This window comes from Sarcophilus harrisii, chromosome 2 (genome assembly GCF_902635505.1).
Source record: "Sarcophilus harrisii chromosome 2, mSarHar1.11, whole genome shotgun sequence".
Classification (NCBI taxonomy): Eukaryota; Metazoa; Chordata; class Mammalia; order Dasyuromorphia; family Dasyuridae; genus Sarcophilus; species Sarcophilus harrisii.
In genome coordinates, this window is record NC_045427.1 from 591,038,351 (window position 1) to 591,065,355 (window position 27,005).

Consider the following 27,005-nt stretch of genomic DNA (forward strand, 5'->3'; position numbering starts at 1 on the left):
TTGATGCACTTTCATGGAGACAGCAGTATGTTGCTGGGAACGTGTGTGTGTGTGTGTGTGTGTGTGTTAATGTTTAGCTTTTCCTTCTTCCTTTTTCATTTTCCTACAGTATGGCATGTGATTTAGTTTTCAAAAAGAAAAAAAAATCTTTGTAACATTTTTTAAAAAGAATGATGTGCTTTAAGCTGAGGAATTGGGAACTTCTAGAGCTTTACTGGGTAGAGAGTGACATGATCCCAGGGGCTTGGCAGGTGTCGGGCTAGTGACTGCGCAGGAGAGAAGCTCCTGCTGCGGCACGTCCAGGGAGGAGGCCCATGCAGGAGGTGCCCAAGGACCAAGTCACCGTCTGGCGGCCAATCGGACACGATGGGCTTGGGGGGGGGGACCTGAAAGTGGCACCCCAGGTAACAGGCAGTGAGGCGGTGCCTTCCCCAGAAATAGAGAAGTGAGGGAGTAGGGAGCGCTGGGGGGAAGGGGTCATGAGTTCTGCTTCTGAGAAGTTGAGTTCAACAAGTGTACGGGACATCCCCTGGTAAGTGGTCATGTGCGCAGATCCGGGAAGGGGGGAGCAAGACTCGGCCACACAAATGAGATGGGAGGAGGAGGTGGTCAGCAGTGTCCCACAAAGGGGCCAAGAAGCAAAGATAGAGGGAGAGAAGCCAGATTACCCAGCTGGGAAGTGATGGAGGAGGGAGGTAACCTGGTGGAGGTGAGGTCCAGCAAAGGTTTTGGGGAGATGAGGAGTTGGGTGAGGTTTTCAGCATCAGAGAAGAAACTGGCAGCTGTGTGACTGGTAAACTCCCTTAACCTGTCCTCTTCTCTGTTTCTCCATCTGTAAAGTGAGGGGTTTGGATTTGATCAACTCTAAATCTATGCTCTAGAAATCGATGAACTTTATTCCTGGGAGAGCCTCCTCACCTGTGCTTCCTGTTGTACCAGACACTGCTGAGAAGGCCTTATCTCATTTCCCAACCTCACCAGATTAGAAACAAACATCGAGTGAGACGTAGAGGAAATTGGAAAGGGAATGGAGGACGAACTAAAAAAAATAAATTTGACCACAAGAACTCAAAAAACATGTGTCTGGATTTATTTATCGGAGAGGCAGCCCCTACTGGCTCTTTTTTTTTTTGTCTTGTTGACAACAAAAAACATTTTGTAGTTTAGAAGACTTGCATCACATAGAGAAAGTGCAGTGAGCTTTATCTGCAAGACGGACTAATATTCTGAAGCTGTTTATAGATATAATTACAATTTCAAAATTTTGAGAGCTGCATAATAATAAAAATGAGCCATAAGTTGTTTTTTCCTTTGGATGCAGTTTTTTAATCATATTTTTGGGGTGAAGATTTAAGAAAACTTCCTTTAAAACATTTCCAATTGGAGGAGGAAATGTTGGTCTTTTAAAATGTCTATTGTTGTCTAGAAAGTATAATTTAAGGGTGTAGGGATGTGACATTTTTGGAGCAAATTCCCATTCTGTGAAAAGATTCCCCAGACTTACATGACTCATAGCTGCTGCTGGAGGGCAACAGATGGGCCTGAACTCTGTGAGGTGGACCTTCCCTGAGAACCAGAGTGGAATCGTCTGGGGCAGCGAGGAGCCCTCTCATCCCTTTTCTCTCTGGTAGGACGTAATGAGCCCTTGAAGAAGGAGAGGCCCAAGTGGAAGAGTGACTACCCCATGACAGATGGGCAGCTGCGGAGCAAGCGAGACGAGTTCTGGGACACTGCCCCAGCCTTTGAAGGCCGGAAGGAGATCTGGGACGCCCTTAAGGCAGCCACCTTTGCAGTGGAGGCGAATGACCACGAGCTGGCGCAGGCCATCTTGGATGGAGCTTCCATCACCCTGCCCCACGGTGAGTGGAGCCGGCAGCCGGGGGGAGGAGGAGGGGGGAGGGGTTGGACTGGGGGGGGGCGGGCAGGCATCGGGAGGAAAGGGGAGGGTCTCCCTGGTTCTCCTCATGCTTTGCTCTTCTCACCTAGGTTCTCTGAGTGAGTGTTATGATGAACTAGGCAATCGCTATCAGCTCCCCGTCTACTGCTTGGCGCCTCCGGTCAACTTGCTTCTAGAGCGCAGCGAGGACGATGGGGTGGAACCTCCAGAACCAGCCCCCAGTACCCGGCGCGAGTTCCCTCTTAAGGTGCGCCTGTCCACTGGCAAAGATGTGAGGCTCAATGCCAGCCTGTCCGACACGATCGGGCAGCTCAAGAGGCAGCTGCATGCCCAGGAGGGCATCGAGCCTTCCTGGCAGCGCTGGTTCTTCTCCGGGAAGCTGCTCACCGATCGCATGCGGCTACAGGAGACCAAGATCCAGAAGGATTTTGTTATCCAAGTAATCATCAACCAGCCCCTGCCGCCCCAGGACTGACGCTCCCAGAGAGAGGGCAGGGAAGGGCTCCTCCTTCCACCTGGAACCCCAGGCTCACCCTCCTGCTGCCCTCGATCACTCTTGTCTTTTTCAGGTGATACCTTCCTTGGTTGCTGCTTTTGTTGGCAGTGGAGGAACACTGCCAGGTGCCTCTGGGGTTACTTGATAAAGGCCTCCGAGAAGCAGTGCTGCTACATACAAGCCCCCAGAATAGGGTTTTTTGCTGATCCTGGTGCAAGAAAAGCAGGGGATTGCTCACTTCTCCTGGGCTAACAAGGTAGCCTCCTGGCTACACCTCTCCCACGGCAGGGTAGGGCAAATCACTTCTGGCTAAAGGGCCAGCGTCCCCTGGCCCGTCGGGCCCAGATCTATCTAGTCTGGTGCTGTAGGCTGTGCTTACTACCAGCTTTTCCTCAGGGTCGGAAGCAGCTTCTGCCTCCCCACACTCCCGGCTCTGTCGTGGGCACGGTGCCAGGTCCCCATTCGTGAAGGGGACCAACAGTGAGTCCCAGGGAGCGGCGAGAGCTGATGAGGGCCCTCCCCTCTCTCCCTGCCCCAGCACAATTGGCAAGGGTGAGGGTGTGTGGCAGAGATGTAGCCTGAGCCGTTCCAGAATATTTCTGGACAGACTCATCTTCCCAGATGGAATCCTGGCGTGGCTGTCTCCAGGCTGGTTGTCTTTCCCATGGTGGGTCCTTGTGTACAGAAATATTTGCATATTTATCAATAAAACCTTTTGCTCCTTCTGTCCCGGCTGCTCCTTGGCGTCTCCTCTCACGGTCTGTTTCTAGAATGCTAACTTAAGGACCCTCAGACTCCTCCAAACCTCAGTGGTCAGAGTTAGACAAAACTTGTTAACGCATTGAGAAGCCCAGGCCGCCTCAGAAGGAGGCTCACACGGCTGGCCCACGACTGAGCCAGATGGGGGGCCCTTGCCTTGGGTCCCAGGGGGGCCACGGGCCCAGCTGCTCCTGGGAAGCTGCATGGCGGGAGTTTTCCTGGGCCAGAGTTGTCCGAATTTACCCTGGGGTCCCAGCGGGCCCCTTGTCCCTGGCGCTGCCCACCACCAGGCCCAAGAAGCCAAGCATCCACGCGAGGTCGGCCTCCTTTTACAGGCTCGGTCTCCTGGGAGACCCCATCCTTCGAGAGCTCTAGTCAGGGCCCTACCTGTAACCCCCCTGAGAAGGGTGCCAGGCAGGACACAGCCGAGGGCCGCCCTGAGCCCAGGGCTGCCCTGAGCCCAGGGGGTGGTGCTGTGAGCCCGCGGCTGGCCCCTGGGCCCCGGGCAGAAGCGGGCTCCTGTTGGCCCTGGCTGGCGCCCAGGGGCAGGCGTGTTAGGGAGACTGGTCACTGTGCTCGGAACCCCAGGGCCAGTCCCTCTCTGCTGGCCCCCCCCCCCCCCCCCGGCCTCAGTCTCCCTGCTTCTGAATCACTCTCCCCACTTACCGTGTTGGCTCACACAGTTGGGTTCCCTCCAGGCCATTGCCTGCGTTTGAAGGTGACCCAGGGAGAGGGGAGGCTGTTAGTGAATTCAGCCGGTGAGCTCATGACAAAAGCTCCCGGTCCCTGCAGGGGGAGGGGGGGTCCAGCTCTATAAAGGCTCTGCGGTCCTGCTGGGCCAAGCCAGCACTGTGAGGCTGGGGGCACACGCAGGTTGCTGGCCATGGCAAGCTCAGAAGAGGTGCAGAGGGCGACGGAGCTGATTGAGCAGCGACTGGCCGAGGAGGAAGAGAACCAGGTACCGGGGCTGGCGGAGGAAGGGGGGGGGGGGCGGAGCTCCCCCCATCCAGAGCCGGGCTGAGAGGCTGCAGGAGGGCTTGAAGCCGTAGCCAATGAGCTTGAGGAGGGCTGGCCTGTGAAGGGACAAGGCTGTTGAAGGTTCGGAGGGAAACTGTCGCTCCCTTGGGCTCCCCATCCCTTCTCTCTCCTCTGACTGGTGACCTCCAAGCTGCAAGGGCTAGAAGGGATGTACCCCCGAACAGAGAGAGGTGAGGGGACTGGTCCTGGCACCGTCAGGACAATTGGGAGAGCAGGGGTCGTCGCTGATGGATGTCCTCTAGCTGGGCCTTTGCAGAAGGGCCAGGGACAAGGAACCCCGGAAAACAGGGTCAGAGGAAGGAGGAAGCAGAGGCACCCACACTAACGTAGGAAGCCCACTTTCCACGGGCCAGAAGCAGGGAAGTGGATCCGTGTCCTCCCCCGTGCTGGCGTCCTGCCACCGCCTTCTGGCCCAGGCAGTCCCAGGGCTCATCAGCTTTCCATTCATTCAGAGCTCAGGGCATTTAGGATGGGACAGGGCTCCCTTCAGAGGGAGGGAAACCAGCCTGGCCTGGCTGGGATCCTCAAGTTTAATGAGTCCCCAGGAAAGTCAAAATAACTCTAAAAAGCCAAAGGTGGTTAAATGCCCCCCAGCCGGGAATAGTTTGGGCATGAGTGATCAGCCCCTTGTGCCCTGTGTCCCTCCCAGCTGACATTTGGAAGAGTTCATTTGGAACGGGATTAAGTCATTTCTCGTCTGGGCAATCTTGGCAATTCCAGTCAAGTGCGCTTGCCCCATCTCTAGGTTCTGTATCGAGGGCACAGGCTGGAGCCTTGGGGAGGGAGGAGTAAGAAGCAATGCTGACTGACTAGCGGAGCAGGAGGGAGGTGGGAGCAGCACATGCTGTTCAGCTCCCACAAGTTCAAGGGCGTTGGACCTCCCTCAGAACTGCCAGAATGAGAACTTGTTCCATTTCCAGGGAAATGCCAAGAGAACAATGTATCAAATCACAAATGATTCTGTGGTAAAAGAACACAAATGAGACTTTTATGAAAACAGTCAAAGTATGTATGGCCTGCCTAATTTAAAAAAATAAATCTAGGTTTTGTCCTCCCCTTGTTTTTTAATTTGATTATAAAGTCTAAGCTCTTAATCACAACGTGGCTGTCCCTTGACCATGGTGTGCCTACTGTGTGTTAGACCCTGACTCGGGTACCATCAGAATGTCAGCATGGAAACATCCCTATTAGATCTCCCTAAATATAGAACGGGCCGCCTCAGGAGCAGGGGGTGATTCTCTCTTCCTGGAGGCCTTCCAGCAAGACTTGGGACTGCTTAAGAGGAATGATACAGAAGCAAGTGTTGGGTATGGAGGGGACTGGCCGGCTGAGGTCCCTTCCAAGCAGATACAAGAGTCTGACCTTGTTGGTATTGGGTATTCTGCCGTCACAGCTGGCCACCTCCTCGGTAATCTCCCCAAACCCTGTGGTGAAAGGACCTCTCTGGACTCGGGAGTCTGCAAAAGCTCAAACTGCCCCCTGAGAATCCAGGGTCCCCATTTACAGGCCTACAGAGGAGGACTTCAGTAGAGGCAACATCTATATTAATTACTACAAAACATCTGATCCCTCCACCCACAAAATTGGTCTGAGTCAAAAGCAGTTACCTAATAACTACCTAATAATTCATTAATCATTACCCTGAATTAGGACAGGAAATAGAAAAGGGTTCATTGTGGAGAGACGAGAAAAACAGGAAATTGCGGGCCCAAGAAATGTCTCCCTGCAGTTTCTAGCTGCTTTGCTGTTAGCAGCAGTGCCAGGGGTGATTCTCCTGGCCTAGGAACTCTGTATCTTACTCTCTCCCCTTAAATTAGCTGTGTCTTCTTCCCGTTCCGCCCCACACTAAATGAGTTTCCTGGGACCACGGAGGCAGGATCCAAACTTAGGGCTGGCTCACTCACTCCAAGTCCAGCGCCCCCACTGTCCCGCCTGGTGCCCACGAAGGCACAGAAGCGGGGAGAGAATCTGGACTCCTCAGCGGCTCGGAGGCCGAAGAGGCCCAGCTGTGGAGCAGGGAAAAGGGACGGGGAGTCAGGATGCTGGTTTGTCTGGGGAGTGCACCAGTGAAAGGCTGGGTCTTTCGTTGGGTGCCGTTAAAATGAGATTCCCCCAGCCTGGCCCAGTGGACAGGGTCAGACGGTTCCTCAGAGATGGGAGAGCCGGGGTCTGGCTGTGGGACACTGGGCAGCCTGCTGCCCTCAAAGGGCTGAAGTGGCCTGGGGAGGTTGGAACCTACGGAGCTGCTGACGGCCGAGGGCCCGACCAGGGGTCTCTGCATTTGTTGGCACCTCCAAAATCTGGGGTCCTGGTGTAGAAAATTTCACTGGCCTTTGGGTCCAATTCTCTGGTTCCTGCGTGTCTGTACCTGGAAAAGAGGGCTTTTCCACTCTACATCTCTGGTCCTGGGAGCTACAGTGGCCTTTGACCCCAGGTGGGATTTGGAGCCAGAGGAGCCCTAACTCTGCTCTCCGTGTCCCCTGACTGCTGTTTCCTGAGTTTCCTCATTTGAGAAATGGGGGTAAGGGCTCCTCCCTGGCAGGGTGGTTGCAGATAAAGCACCTGGCGCAGTGCTGGCACCCAGCAGACAGACACCGGGCAACTCTGAGCTTGTCATTGTGTTCCCCGGTGGATAATGCTCCAGAGGCTGGAATCAGGAGGCTGCCTTGCCCCTGGGCCGCCCTGGGCCGCCCTGGGCCGAGAAGAGCCCGAGCGCCAGGAAAGGGCCCAGGGTGGGTTCTGAGCTCAGGTCTCCTTTCCCAGAAGCTCCACGGTGCCGCCAACATGAAGCTCGGGCCAGGGCAGATGGACCTGCTGGTCCTAGAGGATGAGAAGCGCCACGGGGCCCAGAACCTGGCGCTTCAGAAGGTCAAGGTAAGAGCTGGGGGACAGAACCCCGGGAGCCTGGCCCGGAGACCTCTCCCCGGGGGCCCCAGTCCTGCCCCTCACTTTGGGACGGTGAGGGCAGGACCGCCGTTCCTGCTCCTCCATCTGCAGACCCATGTGCCTTTCTGACCCTGAGAGAGAAGGGGGGGCCCGAGAACTCGTTCCCTTTTGAGGGAGCTTGTGTGGGGGAGAGGCGGCCCCAAGGTTTAAGTGCCGGCTCCTTCTGTGACCCCGGGGAACCCGCTTCACCTTTTACTCCGGGTTTAGGTTTTATGTGTGGAACGGCTGGGTTGGATTGGCCCCAAGGGCCCTGCCGGCTGCCCCCGGCCTCCCGACACTCAGAGGTCGGCTTGGGGTGTCCTGACCCAAAGCTGGGCCAGGAGCGTGAGGAGGCGAGTGGCCTTCCCTGGAGTCGGGAGGAGGAAGCCCACCCGCCCCACTCCCCCCCCCACCCCCACCGCATGGAGTCCATTTGTCCATGCTCTCAGCAGGGTCAGGAGAGAGTGCGAAAGACGTCACTGGACCTTCGCCGGGAGATCATCGACGTGGGGGGCATCCAGAACCTCATCGAGCTCCGCAAGAAAAGGAAGCAGAAGAAGAGGGAGGCTCTAACCCTGGCTCCCCAGCCCCCCCCCGAAGCCCAGGAGATCGTAAGGGAGAATCCGGAGGGTGGGGAAGGGCACGGGAGGGAGTGGAGCGTGCCAGCTGGGAGGGCTGCGGTCAGGTGTGGGCCCCCGAGACTCCTCCCCAGGAAAGAGGACCCTAAGGAGCCTGACTGGGAGGGGACGGGACCCCCTCCGCTCTTGCTTCTAGAGAAGGGGGCAGCAGGTGTGCAGAGCCCCAGCCTGGGAGACGGGAGGACCTGGGTTCAAATCTGGCCGCAGACACCTAACACCTCCCGGCTGTGTGACCCTGGGCAAATCCCTTAGCCCCACCTGCCTCAGCCAAAGAGGGAGAGAAGGAGCTTGGAGTTCCAGGCCTTCGCGGAGTTGCCTTTCTAAATGCAGTCTCGGGCTGGGGCCCAGTCACCGCCGCGCTCCTGCTTGGGCTGCTGCCGCAGAGCGAGGGGGGCTCGGGCCCACCAGTGTCTTCCTCTCAGACCGGACCCATAGACGAGGAGACCTTCCTGAAAGCTGCTGTGGAGGGGAAGATGGGCGTCATCGAGAAGTTCCTGGCAGACGGAGGCTCCGCCGACACCTGCGATCAGGTACAGGCTCCTCACCCGTGGCAACCCCGCTTCCTCAGGGCCGGCCTGGTGTCCCGTGGGAGAGAGAGCTCCGAAGGAGGCCGGGGTGTCACTGAGTCACAGAGCTTCCGAGCCGGAAGGGACGGTGCAAAAGCCCAGGAGGGTCCCTCTCCCAGAGAACCCCATCCCCCCCATCTCCCTGAGTCTCAGCAGTCCTGCACCTGCACACGTGCCTGCCTCTTCCTTGGTTTGTTAGTCTGTGAGACCGTGGTGCTGTTTCTCCGGCCTAGTGCAGGGTTGTTAGGAGGGAGAAAGGCACTAATCACAAAAGCATTCACTGGTCACTTTTTTTAACTAGACACTACAAAGGTTATCATGATTATGTCTCGTTCATTCTGAAAGTGCTTTTGTCTTAAATCCTCTTTTTTCAAGCCTCGGTTCAGTTCTGCTTTTCCTAAACCAGAATTCCATGAACAAGTTGTGTTCCCCTTTACCACACACAGAGTCCTGTGGTCCGGCCAAAGACCACCCTTTTCAGACTTGAGCCTCTCTCGTTTCAGACTAGCCTCTGTGGAAACTGAAGGGCGATGGGGAGGGAGGGAAAAGGTGGGGGAAGGTGGGGGTCCAAGACCCTGAGCTCTGCAAACCAGGCCTGAAGGTCTCCAGGGCCAGTGACTGGCCACCTCCAGGGAGCATGGGGGTTGGCCAGTAGGAGAGGGGGGACCTTCCGGCTGACACACAGCCCACTCAAGCTTGCCCAAGCCGCTAGCGCAGGCAGGCCGAGGGCTGGTGTCCGGACTCAGGGTCACTGTGGTCTCTGGTGGGCAGTTCCGCCGGACAGCCCTGCACCGGGCCTCTCTGGAGGGCCACATGGAGATCCTGCAGAAACTGCTGGACAGTGGAGCCACTGTGGACTTCCAGGACCGGGTGAGTGAGAACACCGCTGTCCTGGGAAAGGGCCACCTGCATCCTCCCTGGGTGGCTTTCCTGGGACCGAGGGACCACCTGGCCTAAGCCTGAACTTGGTCCTGATCTGACGAGGGTATTGGCTGCGGGCAGAGCTCCTGCCCCTCGACTTTCCCCCAGGCTTCTCCCGCCCCCTCCCTCTTGTTTGCTTGGATTTGAGGCCCCTCCTTTAGGGAGGGACGGGGAGCCCCGGGACCTGCCACTTTAATTCTCCTTCCTCTGGGGACTGCTGTGCCCCCCCCAGCTGGACTGCACAGCCGTGCACTGGGCTTGCCGCGGAGGCCACCTGGAGGTGGTGAAGCTTCTGCAGAGCCGCGGAGCAAACATCAACGTGCGGGACAAGGTGGGAAGATCAGCGTGGGGGGTGTAAGTGGGAAAGGGAGGGGATGATGGGCCGAGGTGGAAGGATCCTCTCTTGAGCTCCCAAAGCACCCCCTGTGTCCGCTCCTCAGCCCAGAGCCCAGAAAAAGAAATTTCCAACTGGGGCAAAACCAGCTCACAGGTGGAGACAATAATCTAGTCATCCGAGCTTGGTTTCCCTGCGGGAGGGGAGGGAGGTTGGGAGGAAGAGTGGTCCCCGGAGAAGACCGTTCTAGTAAGTCATGCAGGATTCTGGGTTGGAAAAAAGTCAGCATCAGTAGCACTTAGCACAAGCTGGTTCCTTGGGGCAAAGGCCCAGGCCCTGCCCTGGGGCTGTCGGGCTCGGGACGAGGATTGGGCTGCAGCGCCCTGTGGGGGCCAGCCAAGCCACACAATGAGAGATTAGAGAGCGGCAGGGGCCCTCCTGGCCGGCCCTTGGCTAGAAGCCCTCTGGGAAGGGCCCGGAACCTGTCCCCCAGCGCCCCTTCAGCCAGTAACCCCCATTCCTGTCCCCCAGCTCCTGAGCACCCCCCTCCACGTGGCTGCCCGCACGGGGCGAGTGGACCTTGTGGAATACTTCCTCTCCATGGGAGTGGATATCAATTCCAAGGACAGGGTGCGTACCCCTCACTTCCCTGGGGTCCCAGGGGAAGCGCTTATTCCCAGAGACTGGCCCTTTTTCCAGTGCCCTGTTTACACTCTCCATCCCTAGGGTCTGGGCCCTGCGGCTTGTGCCACATGAGGCTTTAGGCTTGACCCTCTGTTGGGTGTCCCCCCAACCCCAGTGCCAGACCCTGAGCCCCACCCTTGCCGTACGTAGGAAGGAGACAGTGCCCTCCACGACGCCGTGCGCCTTAACCGCTACAGGATCATCAAGATGCTGCTTCTGCATGGGGCTGACATGATGGCCAAGAACATGGTGAGTGCCCCCCGGGGGCCAGAGTCTCCGTGAGGATAGGAGAGCCCCGGGGAAGCCAGGAGGAGAACGGCTCAGGTGGGAGTAAAGGGGAAACCTTCCCAGGAGCCTCAGTGGGAGCTGGCCTGCCAGCTGAAGCCTCCCAGAGTGAGAAGGCCCTGCTGGGCCGGCCCGGGGAGGCAGACTGAAGATCATGGTTTTAGAGCCCCGGCTGGGAGGGGCCTGGCCCCCTCAGGGAAGAGAAGCCCCCAAGCAGGAGAACCGGGATGTAACTCCAGGCTTGGTTCAGTTCTCTCCCGGGGCTGTTCGGCCTCTGGCTGGGAGGGGCCCCTCTGGTGCCGGACTCCTGCAGAAATCTCTCTGTTCCTCTCAGGCAGGGAAGACCCCCACGGACCTGGTGCAGCTCTGGCAGGCCGACACCCGCCATGCCCTGGAGCACCCAGAAGTGGAGCCTGCCCACAGCCAGAACGGCCTGGAGGGGTCGGCTGAGAGCGGCACTGAGACGGCTCCCCAGTAATCCCCCAGGGACGGGAGCCATGGAGACTTGCCAGTGTTGTTGCTTTGCCTTCTTCCCTGTCTGGATAACTTGTCCAGCCTTGACAGACGGCTCAGTACAGGGTCAGACAGAGCCCCATGATAGAGCAGAGGAGGAAGCACGGGCTGCTATCAAGTGGGCATTTGCATTTCCTCACCCTCCACCTTCCCCCAATCCCCTAAACCAGAGTGTAAGGGATTTACTCACAATAAAACTTGGTCTTTTGCTATCTGGAGTGATATTTTTATTTTCCTTTGGCAGAAAGGAAGGGAATGAGGGAGTGGGAAAAGAGGCTGCAGGGAGGAGAAAAAAGGACATAAAAAGGTGATTGTTCATCAAACCTTCTCTGAAGCAGCTGACAGTGCTAACCGTCCTTTTCTCCTGGATACTCTTTCCTTTCAGGACTTTCTTGAATGCTGCTTTCTCTTTAAATTTTTATTGTTTCATTAAATATCTCCCTTTTACATGTGAAAAGTTTTAATATTCATTTTAAAAGTTTGAGTTCCAAATTCTCTCCCTCTCTCCCGCCCTTCCCTCATCCTTTGAGAAGGCAAGCAATGTGATATCAATTAAACATATGAAGTCATGCAAAATAAGTTTCCACATTAGCTACGCTGCAAAAGAAAAAACACACATGAAAACTAAAGAAAGTTTAAAAAGTACACTTTAACTTGTCCTTGGAGTTCACCTGTTCTCCATAGGGAGGTAGTTCATCATGGGTCTTTTGGAATTGTCTTGGATCTTGTCTTGATGAGAGTAGTGAAATCACACTTAAGCATCCTTGCAATTTTGCTGTTACTGAAATGGACAAAGGACTGGCCTCCCCTCCCCTCCCTCAGTCTTAGTTAAAGGGCCTTGGGCTTGCAGAGCAATGTCTGCACAGCTAGATTAAAGGAGGTGTTTTGCACTTCAAAGTGCCTGCTCTACATTGAGAGGTTTCTGTTGCATAACCCTGACCTATAAACTATGTTAAACATCTGCCATTGTATCTTTTGTCCTGTAAAGTCAAGTCACTGTTGAATGTCAAAATGTGCCAGCAAGGGGGAGCAACAATGCTTATAAGGCTGTCCCTACTTCAGTTGGGCACGGAACCATGCCAGAATCCTACTGGAGGTCCGCCCCGGCCATGTAGGCCATCTAGGCTGGTAAGAACAAGTTATTTCTCAATTATGAATGATTATGGCCGTCTTGAATTTTATTGCCTGGGCTATTCCATTACTAAGTACAACGTTCCCTGGTTCTGCTACTTCCTCTTAATTCTTCTGACTCATTGTTCTTCTCAGTTTCTCTTTTGCAAGGGGAGAAAGGAGTAATGGTGGTGATGGTAAAATGGACTCAACTATATACTTTATCAATAGCTCATTGGCTGGATCAGCATCCATTGTCATTACCTCTGTCTACCCATGTTCCCCAAGGCACTGGTCTAGGCCCTTCTCTGTTCTCTATAATTGATCTTAACTGATCATTACTTGATGATCTCCAAAGTTCCCATGGGTATCATTGCCCTCCATCTTGATGCTTCCTCAGTCAATATATCCAGTCCTAGTCTCTTCCTAAGCTCCAGTCTCCCAACTGCCTCTTGGCCATTTTGCAGGGGATGTTCTCTGGCATCTCTCTCAAAATCAATATGTTCAACTTGTGATCTTCTGTGTCAAGGTCATCTTTGCATGCTCTGAACCTTGGCAGATCTCTACTTCCCCTTCTCATTCACACAGCCACCCCCTTGTTCAGACTCTCCTCTCCCTCCTCTGGACCATAACAGTAGCCTTCTCGGTGGCTTCCCAGCCTCAGAGCCAATCTACCCTCCAAACAGCCATCAGTGTGATTTTTTCCTAATGACTGAACCTGTTGTCCCCACCCCCCAACTGAAACTCAAGTGGTCCCCTCCTGACTGATCATCCACAAATATTAGGAGCTATTCATAGACTGACCCCATCCTGTTTCTTTATTACACATTATGCTTCCCCTCCATGTATTCCAAGGCCCAATCAAGAGAAGACCTTGGTGCTATTTCTCACACCAGACATTCCACCATCCATCCCTCCTCAGTACCTTTGCACTGACTTGGAATCCTTAGTTTCCTTCAGGACACACTTCAAGTACGGCCTTCTGTGTGAGACCTTCCTTATTAAGTCATTTTTCAGTCCTGTCTGATTCTGTCACTTCGTTTGAAGTTTTCTTGGCAGAGATACTGCAGTGGTCTGCCATTTCCCTCTCTGGCTCATTTTGCAGATGAGGAAACTGAGGCAGACAGGGTTATGTGACTTGCCCAGGATCACAAAGCCAGTAAGTATCCGAGGCAGGATTTAATGAGTCTTCGTTAAATGACTCCACTGTACCATCTAGCTGCCCAAGACCTTTCTTGATTCCCTCCCCCCCCCCCAAATCAGCCCAGGTTCTTATTTCTATTTTATGTTTGTACATATGTGTGTGTATAAACATATGTATACACATGTATATATACACGTATGTATATGCACAAGTTGTCTTCCCTGTTAGGATGTAAGCACCCCTTTCAGATGAAGAAATAAAACCATTTCTAGTCATATAAAAATGCAGAGAAATGTAGATTAAGACAACTCTGAGATACACTGCACACCCCTCAGATCTGCAAAGATGACAGGAAAAGACAGTGAGGAATGTTGGAGGGGATCCGGGAAAACGGAGATACAAATGCATTGTTGGTGGAGTTGTGAATGCATCCAGCCGTTCTGGAGAGCAATCTGGAACTATGCCCCAAAACTGCATACCCTTCGATCCAGCAGTGTTACTCCTGGGCTTATACCCCAAGGAGATACTAAAGAAGGGAAAGGGACCCGTATGTGCCAAAATGTTTGTGGCAGCCCTGTTTGTAGTGGAACTGGAAAGTGAGTGGATGCCCATCAACTGGAGAATGACCAGCAGGATGAGTACAGAGAGGATTGGCGAGACTTACACGAACTGATGCTGAGGGAAACGAGCAGGACCAGATCATTGTACATGGCAACAAGAAGAGTATGCGATGCCCAGTTCTGATGCCCGGGACTCCCAGCTCCCGCCCCAGAGACCCGCGGGGACTAAGCACGGACCACAGCGCAGGGTTCGCATCTTTGCTGCTGTCTGCGTTGTTTCCTCACTTCCCTCCCTTTCTGGCCTGATTTCTCACACCGTGCAGCGCGATGATTGTGGAGACAGAGCCCCGTCGTGTCACACAGACCGCGCTCCTGGGTTTTGAGGGAGAGGGTGAGGGGAAGGCAGAGACCCGGACCCCGGCTTTGTGAGGGGAGTGTTGAGAACGCCGAAAGAGCTTTGTCACTAAGTGTTTTAGAAGAGGGCAGGCTCCTCGAGGGCGGGGCTTTTTCCCTCTCCCGTCCCCGGCCGAGCGCCTGATGGACAATGGGCGTTACTGGATGTTTAACAAGAAACAGCGGCTCCCTCCCGGCCTTACGGCTCCCGCCGCCGGGAGGCTGATCCCGGACGCCGCCCCCACCCCGGGTCCCTCCCCCTCCTCCCGGCCCGTTAACCTCAGCCTTAGTCTCCGCCCTCCCCTGCCCAGCCCCCTGCCCATTCCCCCCTTGGCAGAGGAGCCAAGGCAGAGCCCTAGGTGGCCGCGGACGGCAGAAAACTCGCGGGGCGCTGGCGGGAGGAGGCCGGGAGGAGGCGGCGCTCAGCCAATCAGGGGCCCGGAGCAGCCCGGCGTCCCCTCCCCCTCCCGGGCCCGAGGCCGGAAAGCGCGCTCCGCAAACCCCTCCCCCCCAGAGCTTCGGTTCCCCCCCTCTGGAAGGGGGCAGGAGGGGGAGTTCGGCCCAGTCCGGGGGGGGGGGGTCGTGCCCCGGGGTCTCCTGCAGGCCGCGCAGGGGCCGCAGAACGGGCCTGGCTCCCGGACCCCCGCGCGGGGAGGGGGAGGGGGCGCGGCGGGACGTTCTCAGAGGTCCGCGCCCACAGAGGCGGGGGTCCGGCTGCAGCTGCTGGGTCGGGCTAGATCTGCAAGCTGGCTCCCGGCCCCCCCCCCCCCCGCCTGCGCGGACGCCGGGCCGGGGGGGCCGCGGCCAATGTTTAACCAGGACCATCGATTATTAACGCGAGGAGAAAGCCCGGGCTCGGGCAGAGCGGGCGGGCCTGCTTGCGAGGGACTATGCTGCTGGCTCCCCGAGTCTGGGGTTCCGTGAGGCTGGGGGCGCGGGGGCTGGCGGGGCGGGCCCCCGCGGAGGGGCGCAAGGTGGACATCGCGGGCATCTACCCCCCGGTGACCACCCCCTTCACGGCCACCGCGGAGGTGGACTACGGGAAGCTGGAGCAGAACCTGCGCAAGCTCGGCACCGTGCCCTTCCGAGGTAAGGGGGTGCTGGAAGGGGGCCGCCCGGAGCCCTCCCCCGGGACGGAGCTGGCTGGCTTACCCCGCGGGAACAGCGGGGAGCCGTCCCCCCAAAGACCGGCCTCCGACTTCCCGACGGGCCCCGGCTGAAACGCCTCTGAGGGCGGGTCCGCGGCCTTACCCCGGTCCCTACCTCCCATCCCTCCCCGCATCCTCTCCTTCCCCACTCAGGCCCTCCTCGGGAAAGGACTTGCTTCTCTATCCCCGCGCTCCGTTGCCTGCACACAGCAGGTGCTTAATAAATGCGATCGGCCGCCGCTGCGATTGACTGCTTTGGCCGCCTCGTGTACTTCCTCTTGACTGGCTTTCCTTTTCTCCCGTCTCTTCTGACCACTATTTAGAGAAGGCCCGCGAGGAGTTCGATGAGACAACAGTATCTACCGCCATCACTCCTACTGGCGCAAACGCAGCAGTGTCTTACTGGGTGATTTTTTTCCTAATACATAGCTTTTATTTATTTATTTTTTATTATAGTAACTTTTTATTGCCAGAGCCCATGCCAGGGTAATTTTTTTACAACACTATCCCTTGCACTCACTTCTGTTCCGACTTCTCCCCTCCCTCCCTCCACCCCCTCCCCCAGATGGCAAGCAGTCCTATGCATGTTAAATATGTTACAGTATATCCTAGATACAATGTATGTGTGCAGAACCAAACAGTTCTTTTGTTGCACAGGGAGAAATGGATTCAGAAGGTAAAAGTAACCCGGGAGGAAAAACAAGGATGCAAACTTACTGGGTGATTTCCACAAGCCCCACTCACCCTTCTGGAGATCCTTCATTCTCCGGGCCCCTTGGGGTGGATAATAAACACCCTGTAGAATTTTCCTTTCAGCGGAGTCCTTGCCTGCTACTGTGGCCACTTGCTGAAGAGGGACATCCATCTAAGGGCAAGATGCATCATGGACCAAATTTGGCCATGAGATCTATGGCCCTTTTTAGAAGGCACAAAGTGAAACATATAAGATTGCAAAGGAAGCCAATTATATTGAAATGTAGTTATCAGAAATGTCTCTTTTTGTAAAGCCAGAGAGGAACCCCCGGTAGCTCCAGCCTTGGGTGTGCAGTCTACCTGACACCTTTTTCATTGCCATTGGTGGGAGTACTTGGTGCTTGCAGCAGCACTGAGCCAGTGGTTGAGGTGTATTTGCCCAGGCGGACTCCATCCTTACTCCAGCGGAGGAATATTCTCTAAGGGGACAGAGAAGAGCAGGCTGGGAAATGGCCAGGGTGGGAAACTTGCCTCCTACTGCCTTATTCCAAGCCCAAAAGTTTCTAACAGAGAACATGGCGGTTGGCTCACCTTGTGAGACCTAACCTCCCTTTTAGAGGCAGCAGATTGTTAACACCGAGGGCCTCAGGGAAGTGAATTTTGTACAAGCAGGAGATGCCCAGTAAGGGCACGGGTCCAGTGCTGGTTTAGGGCACACAAGCTCTTGGCGTGGACTTTGCTTCCAGGAGTTAGAGGACAGAGAGAATGTGTAACTGGCAGCAGGCAGCCCCTTGTCCACAAGTTCTCCCCATCTACATTAAGAAACATGGAGATGATTAACTCAGGGGCACGCGTAAAAATGCACTGAGACCAGGGCAAGACACAGTGGGATCACCTTCCTGCCTCTTCCTCTCACTTCAGGTTCTGTGAAGTATGTGGGAAGAGGCCCCGGGAACATGATGATTACATCTTAAATGCTAAGACCAGGGCAGCTGAAGGGTCTTTCTCAATCCCAAACGAGTTTTATTCACCAGATCTGGTGTCCTGCCCTAAAGCATCCCTCCACTGCACAGCTCTTGATGTGGGTCAGACACGCCAACTCCTGGGGTTGTGCAGGGTCTGTGAGCTGTGGCTTTCATGTCTTCCCAACTCCAGTAAATTATAGCCTGGGAGGCTCGTGAATGAACATGGAGGGATGCGGGGATCAGGTGGGAGGGATTTCCCCTAGTGTGGTACAGGCTGCCTCTCTCACAGGAACTAGGAAAGCAGCTAAGCCAGGCAGACTAAGAAAAGAGTTGAATGGGAGATGGTAGCATGGGTGGCTGCCGAAGACCTGGGATGAGGGCACAAGGGGGTTGGTAGGAGAGCTCCTCCCAAGGACCCTTGGAGCAGAACACCCCAGTATCCCTACATTGTGTTTTCTGAACCTCTAGTAGAGGAGGCACAAAGGTTTCCCTTCCAATCAGCTGGTCTCTGTCTGTGTGTCTTTGTCTCAGAGTATCTCTATCTCTCTGTCTCTCTCTCTCCCCCTCCTTCCCTCCCTCTCTCTCTCACTCCCTTGGGAATTGCATTCCCAGGAAACCTTGGGAGACAAGAGACCTCAGGAAGAAGTAACATGTGAGCTGAGGCTTCTCTTGGTCAGGACTTTGTCCATCAGACTCCAGTGAAGCTTCTCGAATGGGTCTGACCAGTTGCCCTGTTTTAGTCTAAGGGAGGCTATTGTGTTCCTCTTCTTTAAGAAAACTTTTTTGTTTGCCTCAACAGAGGAAAAGCACTAGCACTAAGGAAGATCAGGAAAGGTTTGGGGCTTTTTTGGTTTGTTTTTTGTTGCTGGATTGGTTAACCAGGGTCACATAGCTAGTAAGTGTCCAGCAACACATTTGAACTCAGGTCCTCCTGTTCTGACAGGAGAGCCGATGCTCTATCCACCCAGCTGCCCCTAGAAGAGATTTTTTTAAAAAAAGATAAGATTTTAGGTGACATTAAAGCTAGGGAGTCCAGGAGGTAGAGAAGGAAGAAAAATCATTACAAGCATGGAGCACAGCAGTGAAAAAGCCCATAGCAGGGACCTTAGACATTTTTCCAGGACCTCCCTTCCTTTATCCATAAAATGTGGGCTGTGGGGAGAAGCTAGGAATGAACTTGAGTAGCCGACTTCTGGGCTCCCTTCTGGCCCTATGACACTGAGGAATAAAAAGTCCTCATTTTACAGAGACAAAGCTTTCGTGGGATCATAGATGGGAACTGGAAGGAGTCATCTGATCCGCTCCCGTCCACCCCCACTCCCCACCTTTTACAGATAAGGAAACAGCCCCCCAGCAGTGAGAGACTCTATTAAGGTCTTAAAGACTGAATGGGGGATTTGAATCCAGGTCATCTGACTCCCAACCCAGCAAACTCTATAGTCCATGACCTCAGGGTAGAAGGAGTGAACACTGGAAATAAGATGGGGAGCAATCTCTGTTGATAGGAAGAGAGCATTGTTAGTCTTTATGAAACGGGATATCGCCGGCCTGATTTTCTTGAGGTTAGAAAGCAAAAATTCTCAAGAATGCAAAATCTTGTCCAGCGTACAAGGTGCTCAGAGCACTGGCAGCAGCTGGAGAGTCCCATGGTGATTTTTAGTATGTCCAGTGGGAGCTGGACTTAAAGCCTAACACTTTTCCCCTGAGGCAGTTGGGGATAAATGACTTGCTCAGGGTCACACAGCTGGGAAGTGTTAAGTGTCTGAGACCAGATTTGAGCTCAGCTCCTCTTGACTTCAGAGCTGTTGCTTTATCCACTGCGCCATCTAGCTGCCCCAAACCTAACACTTTTCAACATTTTTCTCCTCTCTCCCTTCTCCTTTCCCTCCTCTCTCTTCTCTCTCCCTCTTTTCCTCCTCCTCTCCCTCTCTCTCTTCCTCCCTTTCCTTCTTTCTCCTTTTCCTCTCTCCTTTTTCTTTCTTTACTCTTCTCTTCTCTCCTTCCTCTCTCCCTGTCTCCCTCTTTCCCTCTTCTTTATCTCCCTTCTATCTTTCTTTGTCTCTTTCTTCCTTTCTTTTTCCCTCTCTCTGTGTCCCCTCTTTTTCTCTTTGTCTCTCCATCTCTGTCTCTCTCTTGTTTTTGTCTCTGTCTCCCCTCTTTATCTGTTTCTCCCTCTCCCTCTCTTTCTCTGTATCCCTCTCTTTCTGTGCCCCCCCCCCCACTCCTCTCTCTGTCTTTGTCTCTCCATCTCTGTCTCTCTCTTGTTTGTTTCTCTCTGTCTCTCTTTCTCTGTTCAAAGTCAGGTAGATTTCTTCTCCCAGCCTTCTTTTTTTTTTTTTTTTTTTTTGGCAAATTCTGAACTTCAAATAAAATACAAAAAGAGAAACTTATACATGAAACTGCAAGGCTATTATATAGAATTTTCTCTTCTTTTTAAATAACTAATAAATTCAACCTGTAACTTTTACTGCTTCCTAGGTCGTTGGTGATTCCTTCTAGCCTTCTTCTAACTTTGAATGGAAGGGGAATTTCATCACTAACTCCACTTTTTCCTTCTAATCTCTCCATCCTTCAGTTGAGAAAAAAGAACAAATATTTTTTAGTCAGGAAGAACAAATTCCCACACCGTCTTGTGTCTGAAGATGTCTACCTCATCATGAGTCCATCACCTCTGTGCCAAGAAGTGAGATGTTTCCGCGTGGGGGCTCTAGAACCACGAGGGTCCCTGTAGCTTCCCAGTGCGGCTCTCTGCTGAGTTAACACTTTCTGTACTTCCCCCAATTGTGACCTAGCCCCATTCCAGAAGGGTCTCGTTGTCGCCCTCCTTCCCTTCTTGTTCTGGAGACTACATTCTCTTCTGTGGTTGGGGAGGCGGAGGAGGGAGACGGTCCTTAGTGGGCGGGTGGTAGCAGGAGGAGTTTGGGGATAGAGGGAGAGAGGGGTTCGGGCTCTGGCTGCAGGGCGGGAACGTCAGCTCCAGCGGAGAAGCTAGGGCGACAAGCTGGCAGAACAGAGAGCGCCCTGGGCTTGAAGCCAGCAAATGTGGTTTGTGTGACCCTACAAGTCGCTTGATTCTGTTGCCTCCGTTTCCTCATCTGTAAAAATGAGATGAAGAGGGAAGCGGCAAACCGACCCCCTACCTCTGCCAGGAAAACCCGACACGGGGCCACAGAGAATCTGACAGGACTGAAAGACTCGGCAGTCACAACAAATAAAATGGCCTCTGCTTGCTCTATAGCCTGAACCGTATGCAGACTCAGGAGGAGACCGAGCTCCCGCTGGCGCAGGCTGGGCTGGGCGCCCCTCCAGGGGTCTGAGGAGAGAAGTCTGGCCGGGACCCCAGACCCCCCTCCCTGGTTGGATGCTCCAGCCCTGTAGACCCCCCAAGCCTGCTGGGGCCCACCTGCCCACCCCTCCCAGCTGTCTCCCTCATAATGGGCTTCATTGCTGAGGCAGGGGAGGGGCCTTCCCCAGGGGGTGAAGGAGCAGGGTTCTGGCCTGCAGACACCCTCTGGGGTGCCTTCCAGCATGAGCCAGCTTACCTGGGCACCCCATTCCCTCTCCTGCCTCATTTCCCCATGCTCTCTCCTCTCAGGCTGATCGGCTCAGGGTCCTGGAGAGCCTGGGAGTGCTAATCCAGCAGCCATCATGCAAGGTGGTGCTGGCAGTCAGCCTGCTGCTGGGGGCTGGGGGGCTTTACCTCTGGTTCCAGGGGAAGAAGAAGACCCTCAAGAAGTCTCCGGCATGTAAGAAAGAATCCGCAGTGTCTGCTGCCATAGAGAATAAGAGTGATCCCTGGATCAAGTCCCACTTCAGCCGGCTCTCGGATGAGAAGCTATGCGCGCTGCTGCAGGAGGGCGGCAGCGGGGAGGCGGGCTCCACGCACACCAACATGCAGGTGGAGACGTGCACCTCGAGGATCCGCGAGGGCAAGAACGCCGACATCCGCAAGGAGGCCTACATCACCCGGCAAAGGACCTCCGGGAGCAAGGTCTTCAAGGAGTGCCACAAGGAGTCCTCCAAGTCCAACTCGGCGGACGAGTCGGCCTGGGCCTCAGTGGCCTCCTGCGTGCATGAGATCGACCTCACTGGCCACCAGCTGGCTGACTCCATGCTGCAGCGGGCCACCCGCTACCAGCACTCTGGACACCTGGAGACCAAGGACATCAACAAGGAGGAGCTGAAGGCCTTGGAGGAGGTGGAGATGAAGGTCAAGGGCAATTTCCTGACCCGCTGGGAGAGCAACATGGCCGGCTCAAGCAACACCTACCACAACCACGGCTACCACAGCCAGTCCCCCCGCAGCCGCCAGACCTCCCACGCCTACTTTAACCTCACCTAGCAGGCTGGCAGTGCCCTCCTCCCCCTGCCGGGATGGCGCAGTCTGCCCTCGAGGACTGTCCATACCGTCTGGTCCAAGGAGAGCGGCCCGAACCTCCAGGCAGAGGCCTTCCGGTGGGGCCTCCCCAGCTAGGTCAGCAGAACTTGGGCTTGGCCCCGAAGTGGGGCCCACCGGGGAAGAGGGGCCTGAGGGAAGCTCATGGCCCCCCGGGAAAGGACATCCATCGGTGTGACAGAGGGAAGAGCTGCACTCCCAAGAGCATGGGATTAAACTGAAGAAAAACATCTGCAAATGAGCCAATAAAACCCTGCAACACTGGTGCAGTGTCCGAGGGCTTGTGTGGGAGCCGTGACTTAGCTGTGGAAGGAGGTCTTTCCCAGCCCTGGTGCCTCGATTTGGAAACCGTGGTGCTGTTTTGTGGGACCCCGCTCCCCACTGAGGCTCCCTGGAAGGGGAAGCTGCTGGGGTTAGCTTTAGGGTAGTGTAGGACCCTGTCTCTGTCCCGGCCCCCTCACTTCATCTGGGAGAGTCCAGCCAGTCCTCCCTGATTCCTTTTCATCTTTTCCCATTGAGTGAGTGGGAACCTTTCCCTTAGAAACACCTAGTAAGTAAGGGCCATGTACTTGTACTGAACACCAGAGGTGCAGACAAGAAGGATAAACAACCCTGGCCTTCCAGGCACTTCTGGCTGTAGACTTTTATAGTCTAGTCCATTATCTGGTCTGGATGGCGGGCGGAGAGCTGCGGGGACCAGGCAAGAGGGTTTGGGGCAGGGAGTTCCCAGGGTGAGGATTGGATGTGAGACTGACAGTGTTTTCCAGAAATACTCGTTAACTTGATTACTTTTCTCCCCCAAAGCCCTTCTTTATTGCTATTGTTGAGTTGTGTCCGACTCTCCATGACCCCATCTAGGATTTTCTTGGCAAAGGTACTGGAGTAGTTTGCCATTTTCTTCTCCAGATTATTTTCAGATGAGGAAAATGAGGCAGAAAGGGTTCACACAGCTGGTGAGTGTCTGAGGCTGGATTTGAGCTGCCCTTCATCCCTGTACAAAACGCTTGTTCTGTTTCTGTTTCATCAATCCTACTCCCACTTCAGTACCTCTTCTCTGCACAGGTGAATTGTTCTTATGCTCCCCATTCCTTTCTTCATGAAGTAACGTGTACCTCTGTCTGGTTCTTTCTTTTCTGTCCTCATAATCTCCCTCTACCTATCCCTCATCTTCCCTTAGCATTCTCTAGCTAACGGATTTTTCTCTCTCACTTCCCCATCCCCAGGCTACCGAGAGGCTATGATAATCTGGCATCTCCCCAGCAGGATGTGACTGAGGATTGGACAACCAACATTTATTCAGTGCCTTCTATGGGCCTAGAAATTTATTCACCCGTGGCAAGAACCACAAATTATGCCCAGGGAATCCCAGCCCACCATCCGGTGGCTTTTTAAACTATTTTAACTAATTGATTATTTTACTAATTTTAACTAATTTTTTAAGTTAAAATTTTAATTAAAAACCTATTTTAATTATTCTTACTGACTAAAGCTGAGTTATGGTGTTTCTTTGTTGCTGAAGAATGATAAGAACTGTTAATATCCTCCAAATCAGTCAGTGCTCTGGAGAACAAGCTCCAATCACCCTGACTTTGGGAATCTCTGAATTACTGGTCTGAGATCTAACCAGATGTGCATGATTCAAGTCGAACATCATCAAAAATGTTGATGTCCTCCTTCTGTATGGCATCCCAGTAGAGCCAATAATGCAGTGCTGTGGCTGTTTCTTTAGTTGAATTGAAATGTTGGTAAAAGGTGAAGTAAATGAGAACGATCTGGATGGCTAGGTACTCAGACAATGACTTTGTAGTCTAAGTCCCTTGTGGGGCCACCGCCCTAGGTCCAGGTGTGACCTTCAGTTTAATAGGTTTAGAAATTCAATTTTATTGCTTCCCTCAAGGATGATCAAAATCTGGGGAGTTTATGCCAATCAGACTCACTAGAGACTAATTTATAAACCAGATTGATTTATTCTTGGAAGCTATACCTAGTCTGAAAACAGTTACCTGCTGTCTGCACAGGACCTCCCTCTGGGGGAGCAGGTTACTAGGAAACCTAATTACAAAATCAGAAGATTGTTTTGTTGACCATAGAAAGAAAGTAAAGGGAATGAGTTATTCTTAAGGGATATTTCTACCAAAAACTGGTAGAGTCTTATAGAATTGCCTTTTTCTCCTTTAGTGATTTGTTATTTAGTTATGGATGACTTTTTCTGTCACCATGAACCCTAATGTGTCTGGTCCATCTATTCTCCACCATCTCCCACAGTGTGTTCAAGCTTATGTCCATTGCTTTCATGACATTCTCAATCTTTTCCAAAATCAAGATCTTTTCCAATGAGTCTTGTCTTCCTATTATGTGGCCAAAAGATTTAACCTTTAGCTTCAATATTTCCCCTTCCAATGAGAAGTTTAAATTAATTTCTTTAAGTATTGACTGATCTGATCTCCTTACTGTTCAAAAGACTGCCAAAACTCTTCAGAACCACAACCCAAAGACAGCAATTCTGCAGCTCTCAGATTTCCTTACGGTCCAAATCTCACATCCATATGTTGCTACTGAAAAAAAAAAAATAGCTTCGAGTGTATGGACTTTTGTCAGCAAGTTAATGTCTTTGGTTTTAGTCTGCTGCCCAGATTTCTTTCTAAAGGACCAAGAGTCTTTTAATTTTATGACTGCAGTCATTGTCTATCTAAAATGATCTTTGAGCTAAGAATATGAAATTTGACTCGTTTCCATTTCTTCTCCCTTTGTTTGCTAGTAATTTTTAAAGTCAAGCAAAATACGTTCCATTCTTTTCCGTGTCCAAAATATGTCTCATTCTCATGGGACCAGTTGCCAATATCCAAGTTTTTGGACCTTTTACGCTCTACTCTCAAGCCAGCTTTTATACTCTACTCTTTCCCCCTCATCAAAAGGCTTCTTAATTCTTCTTTACTTTCTGCTGTCATATTTGTATTGTCTGCATATTTGAGATTATCAATATTTCTCCTAAAGACCTTAATTCTGGCTTTTGATTTATTCAACCAGGCATTTCACATGATGTATTCCACATATAAGTTAAATAAATAAGGTGACAACATATAGCCTTGTTGTGCTTCTTTTCCAATCTTAAACCAATCAGTTGTTCCATGTTTGATTCTAACTGTTGCTTCTTGGCTGTCTTCAAGAGACAGGTAAGACCCAGTGAAAGAATACTGGGAAATGAGTATGGACTACAACATACCATTTTCACGCTTTCTGTTGTTTGCGTTGCATTTTTATTTTTCTTCCCAGATTATTTTTACCTTCTTTCTAAATCTAATTTTTCTTGTGCAGCAAGATAACTGTATAAATATGTATACATTTATTGTATTTAACACATACTTTGACATATTTAACATGTATTGGACTACCTGCCATCTAGGGGAGGGGGGTGAGGGAAAGGAGGGGATAATTTGGAATAGTTTTTGTAAGGGTCAATGTTAAAAAATTACCCATGCATATGTTTTGTAAATAAAAAGCTATTAAAAAGAGAGACAGGTAAGATGATCTGATGGTGTTCTGAAATTTCCTTGTTTTCTCCATAATCCAGCAAATGTTGGCATTTTGGTCTCCAGTTCCTCTTCTAAAACTAGTGTGTTCTGGTAATTATCAGTTCACATGTTGAGGAAGTCTTGTTTTTAAGATCTTAAGCATAACTTTGTTGGTGTGTGAAATGAGTACAGTTCAGCAACTTGAACATTCCTGCATATTGCCCTTTTTTAGGATTGGGATGTAAATTGATCTTTTCCAATCCAGGTGCTATTGAATTTTCCAAATTTGCTGATATATCAAGTGCAGCACTTTATCAAGATCATCTTTTAGGATTATATATATATATATATATATATATATATATATATATATATATATTTACCATCACTATGCTTATTGTAAGCAATGCTTTCTAAAGTCTACTTGAGTTCATTCTCTTAAGATGTCTAGCTCTAGAAAAGTAACCACAATATTGTTTTTACCAGTGAGATTAAAATCTTTCTTGTATAGTTCTTTTGTATATTCTTGCCACCTCTCTTAATAATTTCTGTTCTGTTTGTCTCTTATCATTCCCATTTTTGCATGACATGTTTCTTTGATATCTTTGATTTCCTTAAAGAGAGATCTCTTATCTTTCCCATTTTATTGTTTTCTTCTTCTTCTTTTTTTTTTTTTTTGCATTGCTCACTAAAAAAACAAAATAAAAAAAAAAACTTCTTGCTCTTCTTTGGACTTCTGCATTTACTTATATTTGAACAGATATTCAGCAATGTTTGAGATTATACCCCAATATTTTTTCATTCTTTTGTTGACTGTGAGGGTTACTCCATTTCTTCTAAGGGATATATACCCACAGTGGATGTAGTGATCATCTGAATTAAATTCACCTATTGCAGTCCATTTACATTTACTGTTACCCAAGTTGATGTTTAATCTTTCCAGTTCCTGTTTTGCCACATAGAACTTGCCTTGGTTCATAAATCTTATATTCCAGGTTCCTATGCAATATTGATCATTAAAGCATCAGACTTTTCCTTTCATCATCAGACATATCCATAGTCAAGCTTCCTTTCAGCTTTGGCCCAACTGCTTCATTGGCTACTTTTGGTTGTCTTGTGCTATTCCCCAGTAGTATGTTGGATATTTTCCTACTTCAGGGGCTCATCTTCTGATGTCATGTCTTTCATAATTTTGATACTGTATGTAGGGTTTTCTGGACAAAGATATGTGAGTGGTTTGTAATTTCCTTCTCCAATGGATCAATACTTATTATTGCTTTCCACTATGATCTATGTATCTTGGTTAACTCTGCACAGCATAGCTCACAGTTTCATTGACCTAGAGATCGGTTAAAGAACCAATACTTATTACCTAGAATTAGGGCACTCTCTCCCTTGAACTATACTAGATAAACATTGAGATAAGATAATGTAGTACAAAGAGCACAGGACTTGGATTCAGAAGAAATTTAGATTTGAATCTTTATCTTGCTAGCTCTGTGTGTATGGCAGATCATTGAATTCCTATAAAACTCAGTTTCCTTGTTCATAAAAGAATGAGGATAATATCTCCCTCCCTCTTAGAGCTGTTGTGAGAATCAAATTAGATCAACAAATATTAAGCACCTAAGACACCAAATAAAATAACATGTGAAGTGCTTTGTAAACCTTAAGGTACTATATAGTTTCTTCTTTTCTTTTCTTCATCTCTTCTTCTTCTCCTCCCCCTCCTTCTTCTCCTTCTCCCTTTCTTCTTTGTCTTCTTTTCTTCTTCTTTTCTTTTTCTTTTTTTTCTTTTCATCTTTCTTCTCTTCTTCCTCATTACTGTTTTCAGTCACATCCAACTTTTGTGACCCCATTTGGGGTTTTCTTGGCAAAGATACTGGAATGGTTTGTCATTTCCTTCTCCAGCTTATTTTACAAATGAGGAAACTGAGAAAAACTAGAGTTAAGTGATTTTCCCAGAATCACACAGTAAGTGTATGAGGTCAGATTTTTTTTTTTTTAAATTTAATAGCCTTTTATTTA

At 51.5% G+C, this 27,005-nt stretch overlaps 4 protein-coding genes and 1 long non-coding RNA gene across 6 annotated transcripts in view; 4 read left to right on the plus strand and 1 right to left on the minus strand.

The window, feature by feature from the left end:
- The window catches only part of UBTD1 (ubiquitin domain containing 1), a 54,544-nt gene extending 51,408 nt beyond the window's left edge, over positions 1 to 3,136 (plus strand). Inside the window, exons 2-3 of the mRNA XM_031956204.1 lie at positions 1,632 to 1,859; positions 1,987 to 3,136. Of these exons, the coding sequence (XP_031812064.1) occupies positions 1,632 to 1,859; positions 1,987 to 2,372 (614 nt within the window). The 3' untranslated portion in view covers positions 2,373 to 3,136. The remainder of the gene's footprint in view (positions 1 to 1,631; positions 1,860 to 1,986) is intronic.
- Positions 3,137 to 3,949: 813 nt separating this feature from the next.
- On the plus strand, positions 3,950 to 11,268 carry ANKRD2 (ankyrin repeat domain 2). Of its 2 annotated transcripts, none has more exons than XM_031956202.1 (9): positions 3,950 to 4,110; positions 6,954 to 7,064; positions 7,565 to 7,726; positions 8,176 to 8,283; positions 9,091 to 9,189; positions 9,473 to 9,571; positions 10,106 to 10,204; positions 10,409 to 10,507; positions 10,878 to 11,268. In XM_031956202.1, exons 1-9 carry the CDS (start codon positions 4,036 to 4,038, stop codon positions 11,019 to 11,021), a joined length of 996 nt encoding a protein of 331 aa, XP_031812062.1. In that variant the 5' UTR covers positions 3,950 to 4,035; the 3' UTR covers positions 11,022 to 11,268. The 2 variants fall into 2 exon arrangements, with proteins under 2 accessions (XP_031812062.1, XP_031812063.1); XM_031956203.1 differs by having other exon boundaries at positions 7,568 to 7,726.
- A 3,367-nt stretch (positions 11,269 to 14,635) lies between these two features.
- HOGA1 (4-hydroxy-2-oxoglutarate aldolase 1) overlaps positions 14,636 to 27,005 on the plus strand; it is a 29,606-nt gene continuing 17,236 nt past the window's right edge. Inside the window, exon 1 of the mRNA XM_031956208.1 lies at positions 14,636 to 15,352. Coding sequence (XP_031812068.1) covers positions 15,154 to 15,352 — 199 coding nt within the window. The 5' untranslated portion in view covers positions 14,636 to 15,153. The remainder of the gene's footprint in view (positions 15,353 to 27,005) is intronic.
- On the minus strand, positions 16,422 to 19,842 carry LOC116421916. The gene is made up of 3 exons (XR_004232508.1): positions 19,720 to 19,842; positions 16,696 to 16,916; positions 16,422 to 16,583 (listed from the first exon to the last, which is right to left on the minus strand). It is a non-coding gene; the product is annotated as an uncharacterized LOC116421916 (long non-coding RNA).
- Positions 20,602 to 21,729, plus strand: C2H10orf62 (chromosome 2 C10orf62 homolog; the record flags this gene model as incomplete). Its single annotated transcript, XM_023494772.2, has 1 exon — positions 20,602 to 21,729. A coding segment is annotated over one exon (810 nt), but the record flags the coding sequence as incomplete, so codon positions are not given.

Coding starts and splice junctions, on each gene's coding strand:
- ANKRD2 (XM_031956202.1), top strand. CDS start 4,036: ATGGCAAGCTCAGAAGAGGTGCAGAGGGCGACGGAGCTGATTGAGCAG. Junction 7,065..7,564: donor TGGCGCTTCAGAAGGTCAAG/GTAAGAGCTGGG, acceptor CCATGCTCTCAG/CAGGGTCAGGAGAGAGTGCG. Junction 7,727..8,175: donor CCCCCGAAGCCCAGGAGATC/GTAAGGGAGAAT, acceptor TCTTCCTCTCAG/ACCGGACCCATAGACGAGGA.